Source organism: Bombina bombina, chromosome 7 (assembly GCF_027579735.1).
Source record: "Bombina bombina isolate aBomBom1 chromosome 7, aBomBom1.pri, whole genome shotgun sequence".
Taxonomy (NCBI): Eukaryota; Metazoa; Chordata; class Amphibia; order Anura; family Bombinatoridae; genus Bombina; species Bombina bombina.
In genome coordinates, this window is record NC_069505.1 from 362658465 (window position 1) to 362681170 (window position 22706).

The 22706-nt window shown below is 37.1% G+C and overlaps 1 protein-coding gene across 1 annotated transcript in view; it reads right to left on the reverse strand.

The window, feature by feature from the left end:
- Positions 1 to 22706, reverse strand: part of IQSEC1 (IQ motif and Sec7 domain ArfGEF 1) — a 518962-nt gene that overhangs the window by 49264 nt on the left and 446992 nt on the right. Inside the window, 5 exon segments of the mRNA XM_053721050.1 lie at positions 12281 to 12380; positions 17828 to 17847; positions 17850 to 17931; positions 17934 to 17954; positions 22540 to 22569. Of these exon segments, the coding sequence (XP_053577025.1) occupies positions 12281 to 12380; positions 17828 to 17847; positions 17850 to 17931; positions 17934 to 17954; positions 22540 to 22569 (253 nt within the window).

A 22706-nucleotide genomic window follows, 5' to 3' on the forward strand; every position in this document is an offset into this window, starting at 1 on the left:
TCCCTAGCTGGGAACCTTGTATGCCTGCCACATATATGATAAATGTACATTTTCAAGACTAATAGTTGTCACACACAAAAAAAAAGTTTTGAATAAAATGTATAAAACAATTTGAAGACACAATCAGTAGATCTGAAAGGACACTCTCACAGCTTCTCCATAAGAATAACTATTTTTTTTGGGTGGGTATTGCATCTATTTTTCATGTTCCTCCATAATTGCTCCATAAACACAAAGGGCAGAAAATAATAAGAACATAAAAACACAAAATTATTTTTTTCTTTCATGATTCAGATAGAGCACATAATTTTAAATAGCTTTCCAATGTATTTATATTATCTACTTTGTTTAGTTCTTTTTGTATCCTTTGTTGAAAAGTATACGTAGGTATACTTGATATATGACTCTTACCATTGGCTTTTTTCTAGCTCCCAGTAGTGCATTACTACTCCTTCAACAAAGGATACCAAGAGAATGAATCAAATTAGATAATAGAGAATACAATTTTAAACAACTTTCCAATTTACTTCTATCTAAATTATGATACATTTGGGGTTTCATATCCCTTTAATAAGTTCAATATGCTGAAAGCACAATTAATAAACTTCTGTTTAGTCTAAGAATGCGGCCAGTGACACTTCTATGTTTAATATTCATTTGGTTTAAGAACAAGGAGAACACATTTTAGGATAACACATGCGCTGTGTGTAGCTATGCAGAATACTATATGCACTCTTATATTTACTTGATTACAAAGATCTGGGTTGATACATGGAATTATATTATTAGCTGCTCGCTTTATACTTGGGAAATGTTTCTGCCTGTCAAAGTATTATGACTTAAATAACAGCACGTCACATAATTACAACCGTATCTGTTGAATATTTAATCCTTTTTACAAAGGTTATAGAACAATTAGTGTCACAGCTTGTTTCAAGTCACATTCTCTAATGGTAAAATCTGAGAATTTTTTTGTGGTTAAGAATATGCTATAAAATACAAACTCCTTTTGTTCTTCAACCTGAGCATAATATACAGAATGTGGGACAACCCAATAACGGTCACAAGGCCGACCACCATTACAATGATTACCCGCCCCACTGGCCAGGACTACGTTTCTCCATATAGGTGGGTGGAATTTCCATATCTCCCCAGTTTGAGTTAGAGGGGAATAAGAAACCTCATTTGAAAAAGGGAAATCCCCGAATTCACATGTGATGACAAGGGTAATGGTGACAAATTGCCATAACTAGACAACAGGGAAGTGTATGCTAAGGGGGGCTTCTTTAAAGTCCATATCAAACCCAAAAAGCTACACAAATATGTGTCTCAAGCTAAAGCCAGAATAGGACACACAGACAACAACACACATAGGCGCTGATTTATCAAGTGCCCTGCTTCCGTGCAAGCCTTCAGGCTCGCCGGAAACGGCAGTTATGAAGCAGCGGTCTTAAGATCGCTGCTCCTTAACTGATCCGCTGCCTCTCGGGTTGATTGACACCTCCTGCTAGCGGCTGATTGGCAATGCTGCCCCCTGCAGATTCACGGCCAATCGGCCGCTAGCAGAGGGTGTCAATCAGCCCGATTGCATACAGCGAATCATGTCCGCCAGACATTAGTAAATCAGCCCCATATGGTCTATTTCAAATTAGGGGTCTGCTATAGTGTGTGTGTGTAACTGGCAGACAAGTGGGTAATAAAATCGTAAATATGAGCGTTAAAGGGATACTATACCCAATTTTGTTCTTTAAGGATTCAGGAAGAGCAGGCAATTTTAAGCAACTTTCTAATTTACTGCTATTATCAATTTTTCTTCGTTCTCTTGCTATCTGTATTTAAAAAGCAGGAAAGAAAAGCTTATGAGCCGACCCATTTAAGGTTCAGCACCCTGGATAGTGCTTGCTTATTGGTGGCTACATTTAAGCCACCAATAAGCAAGCATAACCCAGGTTCTGAACAAAAATGGGCCAGCTCCTATCTTTACCTTGCTGCTTTTTAAATAAAGATTGCAAGAGAACAAAAAAATAATAATAGGAGTACATTAGAAAGTTGCTTAAAATTGCCTGTTCTATCTGAATCATTAAAGAAAAAAAAAAACATAATTTATGCTTACCTGATAAATTCCTTTCTTCTGTTGTGTGATCAGTCCACGGGTCATCATTACTTCTGGGATATAACTCCTCCCCAACAGGAAATGCAAGAGGATTCTCCCAGCAGAGCTGCATATAGCTCCTCCCCTCTACGTCACTCCCAGTCATTCGACCAAGAATCAACGAGAAAGGAGAAACCAAGGGTGAAGTGGTGAGCTGGAGTATAATTTAAAAGATATTTAACCTGCCTTAAAAAACAGGGCGGGCCGTGGACTGATCACACAACAGAAGAAAGGAATTTATCAGGTAAGCATAAATTATGTTTTCTTCTGCTTATGTGTGATCAGTTCCACGGGTCCATCATTACTTCTGGGATACCAAAACCAAAGCAAAAGTACACGGATGACGGGAGGGATAGCAGGCTCATTATACAGAAGGAACCACTGCCTGAAGAACCTTTCTCCCAAAAATAGCCTCCGAAGAAGCAAAAGTGTCAAATTTGTAAAATTTGGAAAAAAGTATGAAGCGAAGACCAAGTTGCAGCCTTGCAAATCTGTTCAACAGAGGCCTCATTCTTAAAGGCCCAAGTGGAAGCCACAGCTCTAGTAGAATGAGCTGTAATTCTTTCAGGAGGCTGCTGGTCCAGCAGTCTCATAGGCTTAAACGAAATATGCTACGAAGCCAGAAGGAGAGAGAGGTAGCCGAAGCCTTATGACCTCTCCTCTGAACCAGAGTACACGACAAAACAGGGAAGACGTTTGTCGAAAATCCTTAGTTGCCTGCAAGTAGAACTTGAGGGCACGAACTACATCTCAGATTGTGTAGAAGACGTTCCTTCTTTGAAGAAGGATTCGGGCAACAGGGAAGGCACCACGATCTCTTGATTGATGTTCCTGTTAGTGACTACCTTAGGTAAGAAACCAGGTTTTGTACGCAGAACTACCTTATCTGAATGAAAAATCAAATAAGGAGAATCACAATGTAAAGGCTGATAACATCAGAGACTCTCCGAGCCGAAGAAATAGCCATTTAAAAATAACACTTTCCAAGAATAACAACTTTATATCAATGGAATGAAGGGGTTCAAAACGGAACTCCTTGTAGAACGTTTAAGAACAAGGTTTAAACTCCATGGCGGAGCAACAGTTTTAAAACACAGGCTTGATCCTAGCTAAAGCCTGACAAAAGGCCTGGACATCTGGGATTTTCTGACAGACGCTGTCCTGTGTAACAATATGGACAGAGCAGAGATCTGTCCCTTTAATGAACTAGCCGATAAACCCTTTTCTAAACCTTCTTGTAGAAAGGACAATATCCTAGGAATCCTAACCTTACTCCAGGAGTAACCTTTGGATTCGCACCAGTATAGGGTATTTACGCCATATCTTATGGTAAATCCTTCTGGTAACAGGCTTCCTAGCCTGTATCAAGGGTATCAATAACCGACTCAGAAAAACCACGTTTTGATAAAATCAAGCGTTCAATTTCCAAGCAGTCAGCTTCAGAGAAGTTAGATTTTGATGTTTGAATGGACCCTGTATCAGAAGGTCCTGTCTTAGAGGTAGAGACCAAGGCGGACAGGATACATGTCCACTAGATCTGCATACCAAGTCCTGCGTGGCCATGCAGGCGCTATTAGAATCACTGATGCTCTCTTCCTGTTTGATTTTGGCAATCAATCGAGGAAGCAGCGGGAAGGGTGGAAACACATAAGCCATCCCGAAGTTCCAAGGTGCTGTCAAAGCATCTATCAGAACCGCTCCCGGATCCCTGGATCTGGACCCGTAGCGAGGAAGTTTGGCGTTCTGGCGAGACGCCATGAGATCTATCTCTGGTTTGCCCCAACTTCGAAGTATTTGGGCAAAGACCTCCGGATGAAGTTCCCACTCCCCCGGATGAAAAAGTCTGGCGACTCAAGAAATCCGCCTCCCAGTTCTCCACTCCCGGGATGTGGATTGCTGACAGGTGGCAAGAGTGAGACTCTGCCCAGCGAATTATCTTGATACTTCCATCATTGCTAGGGAGCTTCTTGTCCCTCCTTGATGGTGATGTAAGCTACAGTCGTGATGTTGTCCCGACTGAAACCTGATGAACCCCCGAGTTTTTAACTGGGGCCAAGCCAGAAGGGCATTGAGAACTGCTCTCAATTCCAGAATGTTTATTGGCAGGAGACTTTCCTCCTGATTCCATTGTCCCTGAGCCTTCAGAGAATTCCAGACAGCGCCCCAACCTAGTAGGGCTGGCGTCTGTTGTTACAATTGTCCAGTCCGGCCTGCTGAATGGCATCCCCCTGGACAGATGTGGCCGAGAAAGCCACCATAGAAGAGAGTTTCTGGTCTCTTGATCCAGATTCAGAGTAGGGGACAAGTCTGAGTAATCCCCATTCCACTGACTCAGCATGCACAATTGCAGCGGTCTGAGATGTAGAACGTGCAAAAGGGTACTATGTCCATTGCTGCTACCATTAAGCCGATCACCTCCATGCATTGAGCTACTGACGGGAGTTGAATGGAATGAAGGACACGGCATGCATTTAGAAGCTTTGTTAATCTGTCTTCTGTCAGATAAAATCTTCATTTCTACAGAATCTATAAGAGTCCCCAAGAATGGAACTCTTGTGAGAGGAAAGAGAGAACTCTTCTTTTCGTTCACTTTCCATCCATGCGACCTTAGAAATGCCAGAACTAACTCTGTATGAGACTTGGCAGTTTGAAAGCTTTGAAGCTTGTATCAGAATGTCGTCTAGCGTACGGAGCTACCGAAATCCTCGCGGTCTTAGTACCGCCAGAAGGGGCACCAGAACCTTTGTGAAGATTCATGGAGCCGTAGCCAATCCGAATGGAAGAGCTACAAACTGGTAATGCCTGTCTAAGAAGGCAAACCTTAGATACCGGTAATGATCTTTTGTGAATCGGTATGTGAAGGTAAGCATCCTTTAAATCCACTGTGGTCATGTACTGACCCTTTTGGATCATGGGTAAGATTGTCCGAATAGTTTCCATTTTGAACGATGGAACTCTTAGGAATTTGTTTAGGATCTTTAAATCCAAGATTGGCCTGAAAGTTCCCTCTTTTTTGGGAACCACAAACAGGTTTGAGTAAAACCCTTGTCCTTGTTCCGGACCGCGGAACCGGATGGATCACTCCCATTAATAACAGATCTTGTACACAGCGTAGAAACGCTTCTTTCTTTATCTGGTTTGTTGACAACCTTGACAGATGAAATCTCCCTCTTGGGGGAGAGAATTTGAAGTCTAGAAGGTATCCCTGAGATATGATCTCTGGCGCCCCGGGATCCTGGACAGCTCTTGCCCAAGCCTGGGCGAAGAGAGAGAGTCTGCCCCCCACTAGATCCGGTCCCGGATCGGGGGCCCTCGATTCATGCTGTCTTTGGGGCAGCAGCAGGTTTCCTGGCCTGCTTGCCCTTGTTCCAGGACTGGTTAGGTTTCCAGCCTTGTCTGTAACGAGCAACAGCTCCTTCCTGTTTTGGTGCAGTGGAAGTTGGTGCTGCTCCTGCTTTGAAATTCCGAAAGGGACGAAAATTAGACTGTCTAGCCTTAGCTTTGGCTTTGTCTTGAGGTAGGCGTGGCCCTTACCTCCTGTAATGTCAGCGATAATTTCTTTCAAACCGGGCCCAAATAAAGTTTGCCCCTTGAAAGGTATATTAAGTAATTTGGACTTAGAAGTTACATCAGCTGACCAGGATTTTAGCCACAGCGCCCTACGTGGCCTGAATGGCGAATCCTGAGTTCTTAGCCGTAAGTTTGGTTAAATGTACTACGGCCCTCCGAAATGAATGAATTAGCTAGTTTAAGGACTCTAAGGCCTGTCCGTAATGTCGTCCAGCGTAGCTGAACTAAGGTTCTCTTCCAGAGACTCAATCCAAAATGCTGCCGCAAGCCCGTAATCGGCGCGATGCATGGCAAGGGGTTGCAATATAAAAACCTTGGTTGAACAAACATTTACTTAAGGTAACCCTCTAATTTTTTATCCATGGATCTGAAAAATCACAGCTATCCTCCACCGGGATAGTGGTACGCTTAGCTAAAGTAGAAACTGCTCCCCTCACCATAGGTACCGTTTGCCATAAGTCCCGTGTGGTGGCGTCTATTCTGGAAACATCTTTCTAAATATTGGAGGGGGTTGAGAACGGCACACCGGGTCTATCCCATCCTTAGTAACAATTTCAGTTAGTCTCTTAGGTATAGGAAAAACGTCAGTACTCGCCGGTACCGCAAAGTATTTATCCAACCTACACAATTTCTCTGGTATTGCAACAGTGTTACAATCATTAAGATGCCGCTAAAACCTCCCCTAGTAATACACGGAGGTTCTCCAATTTAAATTTAAAATTTGAAATATCTGAATCCACTCTGTTTGGATCAGAACCGTCACCCACAGAAATGAAGCTCTCCGTCCTCATGCTCGGCAAGCTGTGACGCAGTCTCAGACATGGCCCTAGTATTATCAGCGCACTCTGTTCTCACCCCAGAGTGATCCACGCTTGCCTCTTAGTTCTGGTAATTTAGCCAAAACTTCAGTCATAACAGTAGCCATATCTTGTAATGTTATCTGTAATGGCCGCCCAGATGTACTAGGCGCCACAATATCACGCACCTCCCGGGCGGGAGATGCAGGTACTCGACACGTGAGGACGAGTTACGTCGGCATAACTCTCCCCCTCGCTGTTTGGTGAAATTTGTTCAATTTTGTACAGATTGGCTTTTATTTAAAGTAGCATCAATACAGTTAGTACATAAATTTCTATTGGGCTCCACCTTGGCATTGGAACAAATGACACAGGTATCTTCCCTCTGAATCAGACATGTTTAACACACTAGCAATAAACTTGCAACTTGGTTACAATCTTATTTAACAAAAAACAGTACTGTGCCTCAAAGAAGCACTAAACGATTAAATGACAGTTGAATTAATGAACAGAAAAACAGTTATAGCATCAATCCTTGGAAAACAACACAACTTTTAGCAATGGTTTGTTCCCATTAGTAAAGTAACAATAATTAAATTTGAAACATAAAAATATAGAGCAACGTTTTTAATCACAGTCAATATATAAGTCTCACAGCTCTGCTGAGAGAATCTACCTCCCTCCAAAAGAAGTTTGAAGACACCTGAGTTCTGTTAGAGATGAACCGGATCATGCAGGAAATACGAGAGTAACTGACTGGAAATTTTTGATGCGTAGCAAAGAGCGCCAAAAACGGCCCCTCCCCCCTCACACACAGCAGTGAGAGAGAAAACGAAACTGTCACAATTAAAACAAGCAACTGCCAAGTGGAAAAATAATGCCCAAACATTTATTCACTCAGTACCTCAGAAAATGCAAACGATTCTACATTCCAGCAAAAACGTTTAACATAATAAATACCTATTAAAAGGTTTAATGTACTTTTAACAGAGTAATTCCAGTGAAATACCATCCCCAGAATACTGAAGTGTAAGTATACATACATGTCATTATAACGGTATGGCAGGATTTTCTCATCAATTCCATTCAGAAAATAAAAACTGCTACATACCTCAATGCAGATTCATCTGCCCGCTGTCCCCTGATCTGAAGCTTTTACCTCCCTCAGATGGCCGAGAAACAGCAATATGATCTTAACTACTCCGGTTAAAATCATAGTAAAAACTCTGGTAGATTCTTCTTCAAACTCTGCCAGAGAGGTAATAACACGCTCCGGTGCTATTGTAAAATAACAAACTTTTGATTGAAGTTATAAAAACTAAGTATAATCACCATAGTCCTCTCACACATCCTATCTAGTCGTTGGGTGCAAGAGAATGACTGGGAGTGACGTAGAGGGGAGGAGCTATATGCAGCTCTGCTGGGTGAATCCTCTTGCATTTCCTGTTGGGGAGGAGTTATATCCCAGAAGTAATGATGACCCGTGGACTGATCACACATAACAGAAGAAATTGGGTTTAGTATCTCTTTAATGGCACAAATAGATAAACTCACAGATTATGTGTGTTACTGCCATCCAAGGAGGAAAAAAAACAAAGCTCTTTCTGTGTTATTGTCAGCCAAGGGCAAAACCTCTGGGACTGTGGGACTGAGCCTGGGCAGAATCAGGACAAAGTTTAGGGTGGGTTTTGTGAACCGGCTTTGAATGTACCCAAAGGTGGGGTTACCTGGTCTGTTTGCAACCTAGAAATGCCTCAGTTTACCATTGCTTCATTAAAACAAGCTTCCTGTAGCTATTTAATGAGTAAGACACGTACACAGCAAAGGAACACAAACAATGTTATAAAACATAAATACAAAGGAAAAGGAAATAAAAAAGACTTCAAATCAGTGCTCTTCTTCGTTTTATTCTTCATTTCAGATTGGATTCTCAACGCCTCATTTTTTTATTTATCATTAAGTTCTTTAAACTCACTATTTTCCTCCCATTTATTCATGATGGAGGTCATCTCATTTAAATCCATCTTAATCTGGTTTAACTTCAAATTATCCTCCAATATTAAATTCATAATTTTAAACATTCAGTCAAAACACTCTCCCTATTGTTCTCTAATGTTCGTAATATGGGTTTACTGTAAATTTAAACCTGGAAGTTTGAGGAACCTCAAACCTTTAGGTATCATATAATTGGGCAATTTTGTAGTCTAAAGATAACTCCCATTTCACGGTAAATTGTATAAATAACACTTTTTTTCATTAACCTCCTTGTATATCTCAGTTTCTGCAGATGTCCCTTCATCAACAGACTCAGCAGATTGTATCTTTCTAAGAAGGATGGCTACGGCCCTAAAAGCCCTTGAGACAAACCTGATATTGTGTGAGCCACTCACTGGCTGAACCATATCCTGTAGGACCTACAGTCCTGTTTACAGATTCAGGTTTTTAACTTTTTAGTTATACAAATTTCACGGTCTTTATAAAAAATTTTTATATATAACAGCCGGGCTCAACAATTAAAGCCCAAAGCTACTATCCAGCCCAAAATGATACTCGCCACTTTTGATCCCACTTACACCACACTCACTAACCTCCCCACCTCTTTGCATATGTTTAGCCAATGTGAATCACCTTATCGTGAAGTAATTTTTTAATATTGCTTATGTTTTATACCATGAATTAAATAATGCTACATACAGTAATACATTAACAAAGCTGCATGGCAGTTAGTATCATCAACTAGGGTTCAGGGGAAGTCAACAGCTGGACAAAAAAAGGAAAATGCAGAGAGTGTAGGGATGGGCGAATGTGTTTATATTCAAATTCGAATTTCATTGTAGAAATACAATTTACATAATATAATGTTGATAAAAACGAATATTCTTAAAAATTCTATTATCGAATGTTATTTACAGTTTTGAATGTCACTTTTGAATTCGTTCGAATGTCACATTCGAATATTACATTTAAAAAACACGGTATTAGACTAGAAATACTATTTCGAATTCATATGTTACATTACAATTCGAATGTAGCATTCCAATATTACATTTATACTACACAGTTGTAGACTAGAAATACTATTTTGAATGTCACATTCGAATTCGAATGTCACATTCGAATTCGAATATTACATTTATAAAACACAGTATTAGACTAGAAATACTATTTTGAATTTGAATGTAGCATTCAAATTTGAATATTACATTTATTAAACACAGTTGTAGACTAGAAATACTATTTAGAATTCTAATGTTACATTTGAATTCTAATGTCAAAATCGAATATTACATTTAAAAAACAGTATTAGACTAGAAATACTATTTTGAATTCGAATGTGACATTTAAATTAGAATGTAGCATTTGAATTCACATATTAGATTTATTGCAGAATATTAGATTTATTAAACACAGTTGTAGACTAGCAATACTATTTCGAATTTGAATGTCACATTGGAATTTGAGTATTACATTTATAAAACACAGTATTACACTGGAAATACTATTTCTAATTCGAATGTTATATCCAAATTCCAATGTAGCATTCAAATTTGAATATTACATTTATTAAACACAGTTGTAGACTAGAAATACTATTTCAAATTTGAATATTACATTTATTAAACACAGTTGTAGACTAGAAATACTATTTCAAATTCGAATATTACATTTTGAAATTGAATGAATACATAGCTAAACATTCTAATATTCAAAGGAATATTTTAAAATTTTATTGTAAAATTCGAAAACGAAAATTAGAAAATAGAACGTTATATAAACATTCGATTCGAACGAACTAACGAACGAATATATCCAAATTCGTTTTAAAATTTAGAATTTTTAGAAACATTCGCCCATCCCTAGTGTTGACATTAATGTGAGATCACAGCAGACCTGGAATGTTTTTTTTATATTTATCATCTCTCATCTATCTTTCTTCACTCCCTCCTCTCTTCAATCGCTATTTTTACTCCCTCCCTTCTCGCTCAGGCCATATCTTCTCTTTACGCTCTCTCTCTCTTCTCTCATATCTTTTCACTCTTTTTTTTTTTTCTCCACTCTTTCTTAACACTATCTTTTTCATCACTTGCACTTGTCCTCTCCACTCTCTCTAACCCTATTTACCATCTCAGAACTAACAGTTTAAGCACTTATGGAGTCCCTATAGCCTAGAGGAATAACAAATCCTTCCCCTTTCATGGATATATAATAACCCTTTAGACAATATTTGTAGACACTCACTAACTTTCACTTGCCACTGTTAAATTTTGAGCCCTGTATAACAGCATATAAATGTATATATTTTTCTTTTATTGATTTGAGAATAAGTTTATTTGTGAGCTTATTTATGAATATTATTTTAAGATTTGTTTAGGCAGATGTTTTCAGGGTAGTTTTGATCATGTTGTTAAAAATACAAAGTAATAAACAAACCTGCCATCAGGGTCATCAACAACAAATTTCACGACATCTCCGGACAATGTTTTACCTTTTAATTTATCATTGAAGTAAATCTTCCCTTTGTAGCTAGAATAAATCTGCTAGGAAAGTTTTCTTTTGTTATAGAATGAAACTAGATTTCTAAAAACCGTCAAACAGTACCCAAATAAACCCTCTAAATACTATGGAGTAAATTTATCAAGTCCGCCTGAAACTTAAGTTAAGAAGCAGCGGTCGTAAGACCGCTGTTCCTAAACTTATCCCTAGCGGCCGCAAATTATTATTATTATTATCGGTTATTTGTAGAGCGCCAACAGATTCCGCAGCGCAAATGTGCAGGGGGCGGCATTGCACATGAATTTCACCAGAAATGCTTGTTCAATGATAATACGCTATCTGCATTTATCGATGTCGGGCAGATCATGTCCGCCCGACATTTGATAAATCTACCCCTATATGCCTATATGTAGTGACACAACCTCAGGTTTATTTTTCTCCATTTCATCTGAAGATCATCCTAGGTTAAACCCAAAAATAGAAACTGAAAATAGAATTTACAAGCAATTTCATTCTTCAGTGGTCATATTTGTATAAAAATTGCTAAAAAACAGACTCCAGCTAAGGATCATTAAGCATTGATCAAATATGCTTGCTAGTTTATAACAAAATATTGCAGCAGCTATTGTTAAAGGGACAGTCTAGTCAAGATTAAACTTTCATGATTCATATAGGGCATATCATTTTAAACAACTTTCCAATTTACTTTTATCATCAAATTTGCTTTGTTCTCTTGGTATTCTTAGTTGAAAGCTAAAACCTATAAAGACTCATATGCCAATTTCTAAATCCTTGAAGGCTGCCTCTTATCTGAATGCATTTAACAGTTTTTCCCATCTAGAGGGAGTTAGTTTGTGTGTGCCATATAGATAACATTGTGCTCACGCGCGTGGAGTTACTAATGAGAGGGCACTGATGAGCTAAAATGCAAGTCTTTCAAAAGAACTGAGATAAGGGGGCAGTCTGGCTAGGCTTAGATACAAAATAATTACAGAGGTAAAAAGTACATTAATATAACTGTGTTGGTTTTGCAAAACTAGGGAATGGGTAATAAAGGGATTAGCTATCTTTTAAAAACAATACAAATTCTGGAGTAGACTGTCCCTTTAATGTGGGTAGCTATCATAAATGATAAGTATTGGATATAACTATGCTTTATAGGTATTGTTAATGTCCTAATTTAAACAAATACAGAATAACTGAAAAAGAGAAACGATTACATTTTGTGATTGACAAAACACAATTCTTAGACTTTCAAATCACTTACATTGGTTTTCAAATAGAAGAACCTGCATCCCATACAGAGAAAACGACTGCCTGAAACTGTAAGTGACAGAATTCTTCTTCTTCTGGAATATTTTTGTTACCTACATTTTAGAAATCAAAAGAAAAATATTTATTAGTTATTTGAATATTACATTTAGGGATCTATGACATAAATGTCTTCTTGGGTAGAACCATAATGCTTGAAACAGAAATCACAACACTATTGTACTTAAAGGGACAGGAAACCCCAACATTTTCTTTCATGAATTGGATAGAACATACAATTTTAAACAAATTTTTAATTTACTTCTATTATCAAATGTGCTTTAGTGTTTTGTTATCCTTTGCTGAAGGAATAACATTGCACCACTGACAGCAAGATGAACATATCTAGTTAACCAATTACAAGAGACAAATGTGTGCTGGCACCAATCAGCAGCTAGTTCCCACTAGTGTAGGATATGTGCGTATTCTTTTTTTTAACAATGGATACAAAGAAAACAAAGCACATTTGAAAATAGAAATTAATGACATGCTCTATCTAAATCATGCAAGTTTAGTTTTGTTTTTCCTATCCCTTTAAACGCATTTTATTTTATTAGTAATATCACTTGAATTATTTTAAGAAATATTTTCATTCCAAGAAGACCACAATCTGGAAGGAAGTTTCATAAAACGTTTTCATAGTGCTCATATACATAGTCATAAAGTGTGTAGTATGCTCCGAGAGACTCACAATCATTTATAATCCTAAAGGTAAATTCAGCTATCGAACTCATTTTATTTAAATTTCTAATCAGATCACTGGCTAAATGTTCACTTCAGGGACCAATAATTCTTAGAGATGATTTCATTGTGGCGTTGGAAACTGAGAGGAAAATAACGGCCTTCAGGTGTTTTCCTGACAACAAGGGAAGTCAGCAACTAAAAAATGTCACTTTATTAAACAAACTAGATTACAAAATCGTGTTAACACACATAGCAAGGGGCAGCTCGTCTTATGTTTTTTTTTAAAGGGACACTGTACCCAAAATTTTTCTTTCGTGATTCAGATTGAGAATGAAATTTTAAGCAACTTTCTAATTTACTCCTATTATCAAATTTTCTTCATTCTCTTGGTACCTTTATTTGAAATGCAAGAATGTAAGTTTAGAATGCCGGTCCATTTTTGGTGAACAACCTGGGTTGTCCTTGCTGATTGGTGGATAAATTCATCCACCAATAAAAAAGTGCTGTCCAGAGTACTGAAACTAAAAAAAAAGCTTAGATGCCGTCTTTTTCAAATAATGATAGCAAGAGAATGAAGAAAAATTGATAATAGGAGTAAATTAGAAAGTTGCTTAAAATTGCATGCTTTTTCTGAATTACAAAAGAAAAAATTTGGGTTTAGTGTCCCTTTAAGCACACTTGCCTTATTCATAAAAAGGTGTTTTATCTTATTGCATTTTACATAGAACCTACAAAACCTTCGGTTCAGTCATTTCTTATGCTTGCAATCGCTTAGAAACCGATGCTTATCATACCACTGACTGGATTATATCTTTACTTCTGGCAACGCCCTATATGTCAGTGTTTTTACTGCTCAGATCCAGTTTGGGTCTGCCCCTTTCCCACAGAAAGTAAAACGATCATTAAATTCAGTAGAATGGCATATTTCACAAAATGCATAATAGAAAGACAGTGCAAAAACACTTACTTTGAATTTCAAATCAGTAGTAATTTTTTTTTCAGGCAAATTTCAAAGTAAATTAAATTTTCACTCCCCCTTTAACTTGTGACAGCCATCAGCCAATCACGAGATGCACATATCGATATACTGTGCATTCTTGCTGTATGGAGCTGGTGTCTCAGAAAGTGTGTATATTTTGATAATGGAAATAAAAGGAACGTATTATTTTTTTAAATTGTATGCTCTATCTAACAGCATGAATGTTTAATTTTAACTTAGTATTCCATTAAGAAGTTCCTTTCGTATGGTGAGGTCACAGTGTCAAATTAACATTGTCCTTTGTGTAAATGTAGTTCCTTTCCATGGGCAAGATTACATATGCGACGTCGCCCACCAAAAGCCGGCAACGCCATTTTTTTAAGCGGTTTTGGTATCACATATACGGCGTCGCTATATAATTTCACCCGTCACTCACAATTTTTACTCCCATAAGCTAACATAGAAACCACATCGCAAATCGGTATCACATATTCAGCGCAAGGACTTATGCAGTGAAAAGGGAGAAATTTTACTCCATTTCACCTCACCTACACATAGGCAGGCGCAGCAAGCCGTATGCTGAAAATGTGAGCACCGTAACTCCCTGAAAATATTAACACCTAACGCGATTCGCAATATCTATCTGTCAACCGCAATAACTAATAAGATATATTAACTCTAATCTGCCATTAACCCACATCGCAATAAACCTAATAAATGTATTAGCCCCTAATCCGCCATTACCCACATCGCAATAAACCTAATAAAATTATTAACCCTAATCCGACATTAACCCACAACGCAATAATCCTAATAATCTATTAACCCCTAATACACCAAACCCCACAACGCAAGTACCATAATTAACCTATTAACCCTTAATCCGCCAAACTCCCACAACGTAAATAACTAATGACTAAACCCCCTAACCTAACACCCCCTAAATTAACCCCAATTACATAAATTAAAAAATACTAAATTAAAAATTAAAATAAAAAAGCTAACATTACTTAAAAATAAAACACCTAAAATTAAATTCATCTAAGATTACAAAAAATAAAAAGTCTAACATTACATAAAAATAATAAACCAAATTATCAAAAATAAAAAAATTACACCTAATCCCTATAAAAATAAAAAAGGCCCCCTCAAAATAAAAAAAACACCCCCTAATCTAATACTAAACTACCAATAGCCCTTAAAAGGGGCCTTTTGTAGGGCATTGCCCTAAGTTAAACAGCTCTTTTTACCTTAAAAAATACTAAATCCCCCCATAACAGTAAAACCCACCACCAACAAACCCCCCAAAATAAAAAAAACTAACACTAAAAAATCCTAAACTACCCATTGCCCCTAAAGAAGGCATTGTATGGACATTGCCCTTAAAAGGGCATTCAACTATTTTACTGCCCTTAAAAGGGCATACAGCTCTTTTTTAAGAGTGATATAAAGAGACTGTCTCTTTATATCACCATACAGATTATTGATCCTGGATTGTGGCCTCTGATAGCTGCCTGGACCTGAATATCAACCATCTTTGTGGTTTTATACTCATCATATCATCTAATCATTATATGGGACTTTAATTGTTTATTGTGTTACACACAATTGCAATCTGCTATGTTATTTTGTTACATTGTTATCCTATAGCCTATTTAGTTTTTATCCCTAACTTATTGTTCGTTGGTTTATCAAGGGCGCCCCCTATCTATATTACATATTCTTTTAAGAGTGCCTAATAAATTCCTAATCTAAAAAAAACAAACCCCCAAAAAATAATAAAAACTTAAGTCTAACCCCCAAATAGGTACTCACCGTTTCTGAAGTCCGCCGGAGAGAAGGTCCTGTTCCAGGTGGTGAAGTCTTCTTCCATCGGGGACCACTTCCTTCTTCATCCACTTCCTTCTTCGCAGGACCGGCGACCGCAGAGCCATGGAGCAGAGTAATTAAATTAGTTATTTGTGTTGTGGGGGTTTGGCGGATTAGGGGTTAAATAGGTTAATTAGGGTAATTGCGTTGTGGCGGTTTGGTGGATTAGGGTTAATAGTTTTATTAGGATTATTTGCGTTGTGTGGGGTTTAGTGGTTAATAGTTTTATTAGGATTATTACGTTTGGGTTTGGCGGATTAGGGTTAATTTAAAAGGTTTGTTGTTAATGGCGGTTTAGGGGGTTAATATTTTTAAATAGGTACTTTGTGATGTGGGTTAATGGCAGATTAGAGGTTAATACATTTATTAGGTAGTTTGCGATGTTGGGGTTGGCGGATTTAGAGGTTAATACTTTTTACTAGGTAGATCGCAATGTGGGTGAATGGCGGATTAGGGGTTAATAGTTTAATTAGGCATATTGCGTTGTGGGGGGGTTGTCTGTTTAGGGGTTAATACATTTATTATTAGTTGCGATGTGGGGGGTTACGATATAGGGGTTTTTACGTGTCGGGTTTATTTTTGGGAGAGCGGGTTTGGACTTTTAACGGAGATTTTATAATATTTTTTTTAATTTCTTAGGCGCCTGCAGTTTGTAAAGTGCTGTAAATCACTGGCGACTCCAGCAAATTGTATTTACGCACATTTCTGGACATCGCTAGTTTATCTGATTTACAGCACTTTATGAACTGCCAGCGCCGTATATGTGATCTCGTCCCATAAGAGTATACCTGATAAGGTGCAGGAACGTGTGCGTGCTTGGAGCTCTGTATGAGCAACTTTTCAATGTATTTCTTTTATCATTTTTTTGTGTGTATCCTTTGTGGAAATGCACAAGATTATATCTGGCTAAGCTAATTAGCATGCACGTTTGGGAGCTATACGGCAGCAGTGTTTGCAGCAATGTGTGTAACAATGTTATAACAAGTAATACATTGAAAAGTTGTTTTTAAAAAATGTGTACACTCTACTTGATCATGAAACGAAAACATTTTCATGCACAACTTCCATGTGCCAAAACGGAGCATAAAACAAACCTTGTACCTTGCTACATATAAACAAAAGTATGACATTGGTGATACGACTATGGAAATGACTCAGACAAATCTTTAAAGGCACATGATACTCATATGCTAAAAACACTTGAAAGTGATGCAGTATAACTGTAAAAAAAGCTGACAGGGAAAATATCACCTGAGCATCTCTATGTAAAAAAGGGAGATATTTTAGCTCACAATTTCCTCAGCTCATCAGTGTAAGTGCTGTGTAAACAGGCTATAATTCAGCTGCTGAGGTCATGAACTGTGATCTGTGTAAACTTCCTTAAACTAAATAGGGAAATAAGATGAGTGTGCATGAGGAAGTCCTGGGACATGCATACTGATTTGCTGCTTAAAGTCCTTTACAATGGGGTGTGAATACTTAGGACATTTTGAGGTAAAATAGCTTCCTTTTTTACATAGAGATGTACAGGTGATATTTTTCTAGTCCACTTTTTACAGTCATGCTGCATCACTTTCAGTGTTTCAACATTTGGGTATCATGTCCCTTTAATAAGAGAGAAGTTTCAACAGGCAGCTGTAGGATTGTCCTAAAACAACTACAGAAGATTAAGATGATGAGACATTTCTTTTGATCTCTTTAAACATATTTTCAGCAAAAGGGATGAAAGCACCAAAATTATGGTGAAAAAGACTTCAAGCATTAACATTTTGTTAAATGATTTGGGAAGTACAAAATAACGTATTGTTATCCCCACAATACTCCGTTCACTCACATTTAATAAACAGACTCATTTCCTATAGAGCACCACTGGCAATTTGTTTTTAATAATAGGGAATATAAAGTACATACAAAGGATCTGAAATTGCCATTTCTCTCTGATAAACTGAAACGCTGAATCCAAAAACATACCACAAGCAAGTCATTAAACAGAAGATTTCTCTCTGATGTAAACCAAGTTTCTGGGGTTTGTTTGGATCTGGGACTTCAAAGAGTCGACAGTAGCAGACAAGTCTCTCCGGTGTGGTAATGAAAGCACCTGCAAAAAGCAGAACAATATATACTTACTATAATGCTTTATTTGTGTCTAGATTTTTATTCTACATTTATTCATTGCATTTATGGGCGATGGGTTATTTGGTTTAACTTATGCAAAAAAGCAGCACTATTGTCTAATTATCAAAAGGTAAGAGAAATGTTTACCCACAATTCAGTAAATGAATCTTAGGTTATTCATGCAAATATCTGTCTATCTATCCATACATACACAACGATATTTGTATTGTCTGACGAAGGGGGTAATCCCCCGAAACGTTACATTAAAGGTAACTGGAAATCCTGGCGAGTGCATCCCCATTCTTTTTTTTTTTTTCTCTCTCTCTTTATATATATATATATATATATATATATATATATATATATATATATATATATATATATATATATTTATTATAAATGACAACACACACATAAACCCAGCTGTGGGGTTGTTCAGTGAATTAACACATCACACAATTTGAATTGATAGGATAGATAGGAGGATAGGATAAATAATAGTTCACTATGGTACTGTAATTGCAAGTTAAAAATATCTGAAAATGAAAGAACGACATAGCAAACTCTTTGTACATTGGGGTTCTAAGCAATTTGCTCACATCTGAATTTGTTATAAAAATGTATTGTGCATTAATAAATAAATGATATATCACGTGTACTGGGGCTCTTCCTACGCAAAGGATAATAAAAATGTCCTGGATATGAGCTATGCTATCTTCAATAATAGACTTAGAAGTATAGACTCGCCCTATTCCAAATAGTTGTTAAATATGCAAAGTCACTGATAGCCAGATTGTGGAAATCTCCCCTACTTCCCACTAAGCAGATGAGGATAAACAGAATAGAGGTGCATTTACAGGTATATGGGTATATGGGCAAAGGATGGACATTTTTTTTACGATGTCTGGTTTTACTTGGGATTAACACAAATATGCATAAGAAACGGTAGATATGAGGCTAAACACAACACCATTCCTCCCCCAGCCACCCACATATACAGTCCACATACACTTGGGGGCGACAAAGCAAGAACCTCCATCCCCCTTTCCCTACACACACCCTCACGTTTCTCCCTGTCCGGTTTCCTATCTAGGGCTGCAACAACGAATCAGTAAGATTGATCATGAAAACAGTTGTCAACAAATCTCATTATTAATTAGGTGGTCTACGATTAGATGGTCAGTTGCACTGCACTAGCTGCTTCACTCCGATGAACTCCTGCACATGATATTGTGCAAAAAATGATATTTATTTAGTATTTTCTATCCGATTAATCAGCCAATTAAGCAGAAAAAAACATAATAAATACATTTTTTTGCACAATACCATATGCAGAAGTTCATTTGTGTGAAGCATCTGGTGCCGTGCAACTGACCAACTCATAACATACCACCTAATCTATAATGAGATTCATTAATCTATAATGAGATTCATTGACAACTATTTTTATGATCAATCTTACCGATTAGTTGTTGCAGAACTAATCCTATCCTGTGTCTTAGCTATTGTTCAAGAAACTTCATGGTAGAACCCTCTTGTTCTTCAATGTAACCAACAGCACAACAGTACTATAGATACTGATGAAGTAGAAGGTGGTGAGATATATTTTGGTAAAAGTCTGCACATCTGTATTCCTTATAGGATTATATTATGTACCGTGACTTGTTTGTTATATTTGTTGTTGTGTTACATTTGTTTCCTTACCATTGTTTTCTCTCACCTTGATTTAAAACCAATAAAGACAAATAAATTAAAGACAATGTTCTGGAAGAAAACAATACTTATGGAGTAGACAAATATATAAACTTGTCAGTCAGATTATTTAGGAGGTAGGACGGACAGACCCGAGTCTACCTTTGTATTTGTCAATGTGATCTAATGATATGTTTGCAGCACGAACAAAGTAGAGCCTTGTGCAAAATCCGAGCCTAAGGAGACAGTGTACTGAAAAACAATTTACCCTTTAATTTGTTCCCATTTATCAATTTTACCTGTTGGAGTATATTGATTGTTTACAAATGGATTTTTTTTAACTTTTATTTTGGCATTTGAAAAAGCTGATTTTGCATGTGATATCTCTGCCAATACTGGCTATGAAAAAGCTATGTAAATAGAAGCAGAAGAAATTACACTCTCAGTCGGAGAAGGAGCGATTAAGTAATACAATTGAATTTTCAATTGTTGTCTCTAAGGTATTGGGCTTTGGTATACAGACAAAAATAAGATAAGGAAGAATGTGTGTGTATAGAAAGTGATAAATTAATGGGATCTGATTTCCCTTTAAGCTCAGTTCATTTTAATGGGTTGTGGTGTCAAAGAACAAAACCAGCTATACAACAATAAATCTAAAGGAACAATTTCCTATTTATACACATATTTACTATTTATGTTGCTGGTGTAGCATGCCAATTGAAACACATTAAAGAACCAGTAAATACAATAGATTTGCATAATCAACAAACACACAATCAAAAGACAATGCAATAGCACTTAGTCTGAGCTTCAAATGAGTAGTAGATTTTTTTCTGACAAATTTCAAAATGACGTCTATTTCTACTCCTCCTGTATCATGTGACAGCCATCAGCCAATCACAAATGCATATATGTACATGCTGTCAATTCTTGCTCATGCTCAGTAGGAGCTGGTAACTCAAAAAGTGTAAATATAAAAAAAAAAAACTGTGCACATTTTGTTAATGAAAGTAAATTGGAAAGTTGTTTAAAACTGCATGCTCTATGTGAATCATGAAAATTTAATTTTCACTTGAGTGTCCCTTTAATGAAAAATATATTTTACAGTACACTGTCCCTTTAAAGATCAGGTCTAACTTTTTGGGCATAGCTAACTGACACTTAAAATAACCTGAGTTTTCATGGATTTCTATGATTCTGGATGTTTTCTATCCGGTTTATACTACTGCATTCATTGTTTACATAATTCCTTATGGGGCAACACAAAGCGTATTCATTCATATGACAACTTCAGCCTTTATTCAGTCTCCTTTTGTTGCAATTGCATTCGGTAAAACTCAGTTTTCTTTTGTATAATTCTGTATAATCAATTCTGCAAAACCTTCCACAGTTATCGCTTTATAAAGGTTACAGTTTGTAAATGCCAAAAACTATTTCATGAACTAAAACATTATATTTGTGACTTTAAACTTTAAAGTCAACAAAAATAGAAATGATTTTTTTTTCGATTTTAAATTCCATCGGAATATTAACAAAAATACAACACTACTTGTACAGGCTTTGTAGATTAACATTTAGAAATGCTGCGAGCCCACAGATAACAATGTTTTCCCCAGGAACTATTTAATGGGCACACCACACAGCTAATTTGACTGTCCATCAAGTTGAAATTGAAGCCAATATTAATATTATTACTAACCCCAATTTTTTATTTAATGATTTAGATAGAGCAGCAATTTTAATCAACTTTCTAATTTATTCATATTATCATTTTTTATTTGTTCTCTTTCTATCTTTATTTGAAAAGCAGAAATGTAAAGATTAGGAGCCGGACCAGTTTTGGTTCAGTACCATGGATAGCGCTTGCTTATTGGTGGCTAAATGTAGCCACCAAACAGCAAGCGCTACAGAGGAGCTGAACCAAAAATGGGCTTTATATTCCCGTTTGTTAACCCTTTGAGTGCTAATGACGGCTCAGAGCCGTCACTAGTACTCTCCCACCTTGAGGGAGATCTGGGGGTTCCTACCCGCTCCTACCCCGGCGATCATGCCTGTAGAGTGACAGGCATCGCTGGGGCATCACGTTTTGCGCGGTGACGTCACGCGCAACTTTATTAACAATTTGTCAATACAAAGTATAGGGAAAGGGGGCATGCTGCTTAGAAGTCTGTATCTCAGACCCCCAAGACCCACCATTGGAAAGGTAATCGCCTAACCTTTCCAATGGTGTAAGTCTTGGGGATCTGGGGGAAAAAGAAAAAAAAAGTTAAAACATTTTTTTTCACAAAATAAAAAAAAATAAATTAAATAAGCTTAGCACCCAGATGGAAAGTGCTTAGGCACTCAAAGGGTTAAATAAAGATAGCAAAAGAACAAAGAAAAACTGATAATAGGAGTACATTAGCAAGTTGCATAAAATTGCTGCTGAATCACTAAAGAAAATATTTGGATTTAGTGTCCCTTTATTAAGCTAAATTTAAATTCAGTCCCTTTGCACAAACGTCACTGCCCGGGGGGCAACAATGATTAGTTGATTGCAGATGAGTCATCTGTCAATCAATTGATGAAAATGGCGACCGGCGCTTCAGCTCTAATCTGTGTAGCGTTTATGGTGAAATAGCTCTGAAGATATTAAGTATATCCTAAAGATTTCATGAATGAAACTCTCATTCATTTTTTTAACTTCTATTGTTTCACTTTAGCTAAACGATTTAATTTTACATTCACTTTAAGTATTTTAGTCATTTAAATCGGTGCTCAGTACAGTCACCAAAGTGCATAAAGCCTTGTACAAGACAAATGTATAATTGTGAGATGGGTTAATGAGGATTGAGCCAGGACACATTAACAACAACAACAACAAAAAAAATACCTACACAACCAAGTCCATGATGTAGTGATCCGATCTACAGTAAAAAGACACAGACAATTTTATTAAAAACAGGCACCACGTTAAACAAAGCAAATACAGTTATGACATAAGGCGGCTGCAGAAACAAACATCATGAATTCTTAGACAAGACCAATAACATTGTTTAAATTG